Source organism: Marmota flaviventris, chromosome 2, assembly GCF_047511675.1.
Source record: "Marmota flaviventris isolate mMarFla1 chromosome 2, mMarFla1.hap1, whole genome shotgun sequence".
Taxonomy (NCBI): Eukaryota; Metazoa; Chordata; class Mammalia; order Rodentia; family Sciuridae; genus Marmota; species Marmota flaviventris.
Window position 1 is genome coordinate 162465514 of NC_092499.1, and position 8241 is coordinate 162473754.

The 8241-nt window shown below is 41.1% G+C and overlaps 1 protein-coding gene across 2 annotated transcripts in view; it reads left to right on the forward strand.

Annotated features, from left to right (window-relative positions):
* Nucleotides 1-7392, forward strand: part of Kif16b (kinesin family member 16B) — a 300714-nt gene extending 293322 nt beyond the window's left edge. For both annotated transcript variants that reach the window (XM_027921573.3, XM_071608712.1), the window contains one exon: nt 6807-7392. In XM_027921573.3, coding sequence (XP_027777374.1) covers nt 6807-6965 — 159 coding nt within the window. In that variant the 3' untranslated portion in view covers nt 6966-7392. The remainder of the gene's footprint in view (nt 1-6806) is intronic.
* Nucleotides 7393-8241: the final 849 nt, after the last annotated feature.

The following is an 8241-nucleotide window of genomic DNA, read 5'->3' on the forward strand; positions in this document are numbered from 1 at the left end:
GACAGAGATCACAGGCTATCTTAAAGCTCTCAAGATTTCCACTGAGGTCTCTGAATTTCTTTCTTTCTTGAAAATACTCCAAGGCCAGGCACTATGGTACATATAAGCACAGCCTCCCAGTGTGACTCAGGTTGCTGAGGTAGGGGAACTGTAAGTTTGAGATCAGTTTCAGCAACTTGGTAAGACCCTTTCTCTAAATGAAAAAAAGAGCTAGTTTAAGGGATGCAGCTTAGTGGCAGAGTGTCCTGGGTTTAATTCCCAGTACCCCTCCCCCCAACACACACACACACACACAAAAGAAAGAAAATGCTCCATGACAATGCTATGCAATCAGAAGTACCTTGTCCCTAAGGACTCTTGGTTTTAGCAGACTCCAAGTGGTAGCTTCATTACTTGTTTGCTATCCCAGAATAACAATGGGAAAAAATTCACCAGCCATTTACCCTGATTCAGAAGGAGACCTGGATGCTTTTTTGGAAGGAAAAGTGGATACAGGGCAGTCAGGACATGGCCAGTGCTCACCAGGGCACTAACATATCAGTACATTAACAGAATGGTGAAGACCCTGTGTAGAAGAGTATAGGATCTCACCTCTTACCCCAAGTCTCTGTGGAATGGAGCCACAGTACCCACTTGTCACCATGGGAGCACCATCAGGCCTGGGAAAGGCAGGTATATGACCTATGTAGCTGAGATGCCCCAAGTAGGCAGACTTGCTCCATGAGAGACAGTGGTGCTGAACAGAGGAGGGACTCAGCAGCCTGGTGGATCAGATCAGGCTCTGGAGTTGGGAGATTTGGCCCTGAGTCCTGGCTCTTCAGCTTATAAAACTCAGGACTTTAGGATACTGTTTAGGCTTACTGGGCATTTGATTTTCTGAAAGCACTGATAAGAAAATGCCTTCTTTATACTTTAATGTTGGTCCAAATAGCAAAAAGTAAATAACCTGGATAAATGTGTCTGATATATTTCTTTTGTTCTTAAGTCTTTTTTTCCAACTTGTAAACAGATAAATCGTGGCCATTTGTCTGCTCTCCTCCTTCACTCTCCCACCTCTTTTGTTCTCACCCACCCCTTCCTCTTTTGTCCCCCAGATGCCCCCTTCTGTCTCTGTAGCTTCCTTACTCTGGGCCTCTTCCCTTTCCTTTGATCACTCATTCTCAGGTCCTCACCGGACCCTTGCTTATTCTGCCCTTGTACAAGGTTTCCATTGCTGATCTGAGTGGCCCCAAGACTGGGCGTTTAACAGAATGGGCTGTGATGCCATCACCCACCACCAGGGTAGTCTGAAGTTGCAGGCCTTCTGTGATCCCTAACAGGCTACAGAGATTTAATTATGGCTGCTTTTATTTCTTTTTATAATAGAGAAAATGTTCTGTGAAAGTTGTAAAGAAGAAAGGGCACATGAGATCAGGAACCACGCAACAAGAATAAGGCACCCAGGGGCTGGGATTGTGGCTCAGTGGTAGAGCGCTCACCTAGCATGGGCGGGACCCGGGTTCGATCCTCAACACCACACAAAAATAGAGGCATTGTGTCCATCTACACCAAAAAAATATATACATTCTTTTTAAAAAAAAGAATAAGGCACCCAAAAAAGGTTTATTGGGGGGAGCTCCCAGGTAAGGTTCACCTGTCTGCAAAAGGGTGAGGGCCAGGAAAGTCACAAGCAGGAAAGGCAAGAGCAATTCTAATGAGGGAATCTGAAGGTGGGAAGGCCTAGGCCATCTAAATTGCAGCTGCTGACAGTAGGTTGGTGGAGCTGAGTTTAGGGACATCATGTCTGGTGGAGGTCGGTCAGGGCTGATGTGAGTTAACAGGGCGATTGCTTCAGCCCCCTAAACCACAGTGTTGCCCATGTGAGCTTCTGAGTGGCCATTTCCAGTGTCCTCAGCCAGGTGGAAAGTCCCCGCCCACAGCCACCATGAAAAGGGGAGGGGGAAGGGAAGGCTGTGGACCCAACAAAAGTGAGATACAGGACTGGGGTAGTGGCTCAGCCATAGAACACTCGCCTAGTGCATGTGAGGCACTGGGTTTGATCCTCAGCACCACATAAAAATAAAAATAAATAAAATAAAGGTATTGTGTTCAACTGAAAAAAAAAAAGTGAGATACAGTAATTGGGGAATGGATTTTACAAACCCTTTTCCTACCTTGCCATTTCTGGCCCTGATAAGTCACTTGACTCCTAATAAGTCAATTGAACTCCTAATGTCCTTCAATTTTTGTGGTTCTCTTTTATAAAGTATGCTACCCTAGGGATGCAGCTCAGTTCCTAGACATAATTCTCACTTACTAGGGAGAGCTAGAATTCTTAGGATCCACAAAAAAGGGGTAGAATTGACAAGAGAACTTTTCGTTTCTTACTTTAGCTATAGCTATGGAAAACTTAGAACAATCAATAAAAAAATCACTAATTAAATATGTGTTAGCATTTTTTATATAATTTTACTATATTTAAATATATACAATAGCCAGGATTTAGAACACTGGCCCACCTTAAATTGAGCCTCAAACCCTAATGAGAAATGAGGATATTAGGATAGTGATAAATGTGACTCACCAGACACCAGTAATAGGTGAAAGTGGGTTTCATTATTGAAGCAGAGGTCAGACAGAAAGACCAAACTGTCACTGTTGTATGTCCCTCTATTAAAGCTGATCAGTTGGTACATCCACATATGGAACACTCTCCAAGCAAGGTTTCTGAACAAGCCCCACTACACACACACAAGTTGTGTGGACTAATCTCACAAATGTGGCATTCATCATATACTGTATGTGTCAAATGTTTTCTCTCATATGCAGAAGCTAGAGAGAAATAAAGAATTTTTTAAAAAGGAGGATCTCATGAAAATAGAAGGGAGAACAGTGAGGTAAAGGGATCAAGGGAGAAGGAGGAGGGAAAGAGGAGAAGGGAATGGGAAAGAGGAAGATCTGCAGAATGAAAGTGACCAAACTATGCTATGTGCATGTGTGACTATATACAATGAATCCCACTTTCATGTATAACAATATTGTACCAATTAAAAAATAAATTAATGCAGGGGGGAAAGTATATCTTGTATATTCTATTAATGTAATGTTCAAAAACTGGCAGAACTAGCCTGTGCTGCTAGAAATTGGGATAGTGGTCATCCTGGAGAGAGGACTGTAAATGGAAGAAGAGTATGAGGAGGGCTGCCTTGGGGCTGGAGAGATCGTTTTTACTTATACCTAGATGCCGATCACATAGGTATGTTCATTTTGTGAAAAATCATTAGGCCTTACACTCATGATGTGAGCTGTTTTCCATCTATGTATTTCAACTTAAAAAAAATTAACTCATCGAAATCAATCATCAAGGTTTCTTAGCATTTTTCCTAAGCTTGGCAGTGTGCCATGGATGATCAGAGACTGCAAAGAATGAGACACTGTCTGTGACCTCAGGAACCTTCTGAAATTTTAGCACCATCTTCTGTCCCTTGGTTCAGTGGTTCACCAGAATGTGCTCAGCCCACTCCAGCATGTGGCTGTCTCTGGACACAGCTAGCAAAGGTCATGCCTGGTCCTCCAGACCTGGGAGCAAAATGGAGTCACTGCAGAGATTATTTTTTAGACAAATGCTTTCTCTGCACCTGGGAAGCAGCTCACATAAAGGAAACCAAGCTGCCTGAAACTCTTGCTAGCAAGAGATTTGTTTTGCAGAGAAAAACTCTTTTGTAATGTTTGGAAGTGGTCAAATCAGATCTTTCTAGCTGGAGTTTTCATCAAGCCATGCTAATGAGTTTATTTAAAGAGAAAGGCATTACCTGCAGTTGATTTATAGTACTCTTTTAATGGCCAGGCTGTGTTTGGTAAGGTGTCTCCCATACTTCTCTTTTACTTTTATTTATATTTTTAACTTTTACTTCTCATTATACCCTTCAGGTTTTATTGGCCCTTTAAAGGGACTCTACTTTGTGAACTAATTATGACAAATGTTGATACAACATCTGTTCCCAGATTTAAATTGCCTCCTTGTCTGACAGAGTTCATCTCCAAGGCAAGTTTGTGGTAAACATTAGTTTGCATGTTAATGCAAAAGCCTGGGGTATCTGAAGCAGGAGCCACCCAAGAGCTACAGAGACAATGCCTATGCAGGAAGAAGTCTCTCTCCATCCCTCATTAAATTGTGGAAGAGTCACAGCTCCTTGCACAAGTGAGGAACTCCTCATCCTATTCTGTAGCATTTCACTCTTGATTTGCCAAAAACAATCAAGTATCCACATAGATTTCAACAAGCTTTGGTTGCTCAAGTATAGTCTACAGTATTTGCTGTTAACCATGTTTGATGGAAGTCAGAGTCCCCTACAAGTGGATATTCTCAGGGTCCCTCTGTTACCGCTGTTGACCGGTGACGAGTCCTTGCTTCCCCAGTGTTGAAGAATAACACCAGAGAGCATGCCGAGGCAAGGTCAGAGTAGAAATTAGAAGTTTATTAAAGGACAGCAGAAAAGACTTCTCCCGGAGGAAGAAGGGGACCCAAGAGGTGGAATCCGTGGAAGTGCGGTTGTTTCCCCTTTTTATAGTTCTTTCAGTGATGGAATGTAGGTTGGAAGGCCCGAGGGTTGTGACACAGGTGGGCCAAAGAAGTAATCTGGGCAGGAAGGACTTCATTAACACTTCTTTGGGATGGGCTATCTTCAAATCTGCTGGGGCTGTTCATTAACATTTCTTTGAGATGGATTTTGGGCCTAGGGCTTTTCTCGGGACTTCATTAACATTCCATGAGTTGTCCTGCAGTTTCCCGGAATTCATTCTCAACATGGCCCCCATTTTAGATCTTACTCGATATTAGACCCGATTTACCTAACTACACTGACTACCTAATTTTAAATCTGGCTTCACCTCTCCTAGGAAAGTTGAAGTCAAATTTCCTTTTTGTCTCTCTTAACTACCAAGGTTAAGATAGATGTTCATTCTTCAGCAGTTGGTTTTGGCACTTCTCACCTCTACCTTGTGTCAGTTTCAGGATCCTTCAAGAAAGGGTACTTTGAGAATAGTATGTTAGGAATAATGAGCCAGTAAACCAGGTCTGAGTGAAGAGCACTTGCTTCCAGGTCTCTTCTTGATTACTAGCCTTTCTCATGTCTCCTAGCTACAGCCTACTGTCTAGAAAATAGCTGTTATAAGAAGGACATGTAATTCTAGGCAGTGTATGATGACCACATAAAATAAAGTGACTTGGGAAACTTCTGGGGGTGATGCAAATGTTCATTTTCTTGGTTTGTGTTTTTTTTTTTTTTTTTTTTTTACTTGTAACAATACTCATCAAATTACATATTTAAAGAATATGCAGTTTCAAGTCTGGGGACATAGCTCGGAGCATTTACCTAGCATGCATGAGCCTTGGGTTCCACCCCTAGCACCTCAAAAAAAAAAAAAAGAATGCAGTGTATTGTATATCAGTTTTACTTCTATAAAGTATAAAAAATTAGACACTAGAAGATCTGTAGAAACCTAAGTTATACAAATGTTACTTGTAATTCTTGTATTATTTTTAAGAAAGAGCTAATAAACTTTCCTTCAGCTGAGTGATTTCCTTCAGAAATTCTTTGATTTCAGGTGGGCAATCCATAGATATAGCTGAATTCTACTTTCTCTAGGGTAAGTTTTCTCAGCTGTGGTACTGTTGACATTTGGGGCCAGATAATTATTTGTTCTAGGGACTGTCCTATGGGTTGTAGGTTGTTAGCAGCATTCCTGACCTTCACCCACTAGATGTATCATGCAACACACAAGTATGACCATCAGAAATGTCTCCCAATATTGTCTAATGTCCCCTGTGAGGCAGAATTGCCCCTAGTTGGAAATGACTGCTCAAGGATTAGGTCATATTTCTTAGATAACAAAATTTTTGTTACAGTCCAGAATTATGGTTAATTTCTAAGTTTATTTTCTAAACAAACTGAGTAATAAGGTTTAGGTCTAAACCCTTCTCTCCACCCATGTTCTGTTATAGATGAGATTTGCCAGATCTAAAATACATTAACTAGTCTCATCCCTTCAGCACCCATGTCTGATTTTACCCTAAGCATTTTAGAGCCTACTAAATGCTTTGCTTTGCTTTCTTGGTGCCAAGAAAGGCAGATAATGTGACAATCACCTACAGTAGGGGAGGGCAAGAACAAGAGGTCTTGAGCTGTTCACCTTAGAAAGAATTTCCTTTTCTTGATGATTATTGGATTTACAAAATGATCTGTAAATATCAACGCTTGGAGCTGATCCTCCTGTTTTTTCCCCTTTACATTATAAGAAGGCTTCAAAGCAGATACAGATTGTGCAATTTTAAAATGCCAATAAACCAGACATTTAACTGCACAGACGGGCAGCCATTTCTTTTTCTTTTTTTTTTTTTTTCTTCCTTTTAATTGTCTATTTCATGAGCAACTGGGGTGAGGGGGTTAGAAATAGGATACTAACTAATGACACTGTTGCTGCACAGCAGATCCCCAGGGCCAGGCACTGTTGCATTCCTCTGAGTGTTGTCTACAGATAGACCTGGTGGCATTGCTATGAATCAGAGCCTTGAACCAAAGAAATGTTTTATTGTGTTTATGGATATCACAATCTGTTTTCTCTTGGTCTGATGCTGAGGGCTTCAAGGATCTTCCTTGGATGCTGGTGTTCCTCAGAGTCCCCCTACCCCCACCCCTAGGTCTGATTTATGAAATAAACATATGCATCCAGGTAGACATGAAGTTGTTTTTGGACATTGCTTCTCCTCTCCTTGACTCTACCCAGAGGTATCTTGACCATGTTCTTAACTCTTGTCTCTTCCTCAGAAATACCTCAGGGACTTTTTCAGCGTGATGCTCCAATCTGCAACATCACCCCTACACATCAACAAAGTGGGACTGACCCTTTCAAAACACACCATTTGTGAGTTCTCACCATTCTTCAAGAAAGGAGTCTTTGACTACAGCAGCCATGGGACGGGGTAGAGCCGGGATGACAAAGGAACCACCAATGCAGTGCCTTCTCGTTGAAGCCCGCTCTGATGCAAGGCTGGATCCCGGCTGCCTCCCTCCGCCCAAGGCAGATGTGCAGCAGCCAACCCGAACACCTCACGTCATCATACCTAGTGCCTCAGTTTGGGAATGGGACGCTTTGCCTGCTGATGGTGACCCTGACAGGCAGCTGTTACTGTTCCACTGCAGTTGAATGTGGCCTTTTCCCATAGTGCTTCCTCCTCATTGCACAGCAGCATCCGTCCCCCGTGGCAGGATGAATGTGGCTTCTTTATCTTGAGCTCCCTGAGCCAAGCCAACCTGGGACCTCCCAGAGTGGGTGGCTTGCCAGACCACTCCTAAATGACTTTCCTCTGGTTTCCTCCATCACCAAAATATACTCTGTTTTTTTTTCATATCACTTCTGTGTGACTGACTATATCCCAAGAAAAGCATTTTAAATTATTTTACTGTATTTTTTTTCCTTTTCTTTTTCCTCATTTGGATCAGAAATTTTATACAATACCTAAACACTGATGTTTACATAGAATTTCATATTCTGTAAAGGGAATTTTTGGTCCAATCATAACTAGAATCTTCCATGCTTGACAAATTGGATGTAGGTGACATCACTTAAAATTTCTGTAAATCCCTACAAACAGGACACTGTTTAACCTTGAATGTTTGAGGACATTATCCCAAATCTCAATGGCTGCTGTGCATTCTCAAGCTTTTTCTGCTAAGCACAAAATAAGTGCAAAACTGGATGCATATTTTTAAATATTATTTTGTTCACATTTCTGTTACAGTATCTACTGGATCTTTAGCTGAAGACTAGAATTTAGAGTACTTTATTACTAACCCCTTTAATTACTCAGGACTTAATGTAGCATTGCACATCCTTGTACAGTAAAATCGCTTTGTTTTACTAAAGAGAAAAATATGAGTGGCAAAATTAAAATATATATGTGGTATATATTGAAATGTACATAATTCTATCTATAGATTTATATGTGTACACACTCCTGTACAATAGTTATATCAAACTATATAATCATTCACACCAACTTTATTAAAGGTATTTGCTTTTCCAGAATTTAAATTAAATTGCTCTCAATATTAAATGAAGTGATAATATCTACACTTTGGCTTTAAGTTTGTGACATGCTCATTCTTACTAGGCTGTTTAAAAATTGGTCTAATGTGCTTGGAAAGATATATAATGTATAATTTAGCATTTTTATTGCAGAAGATGCAGTTATAATAGTGA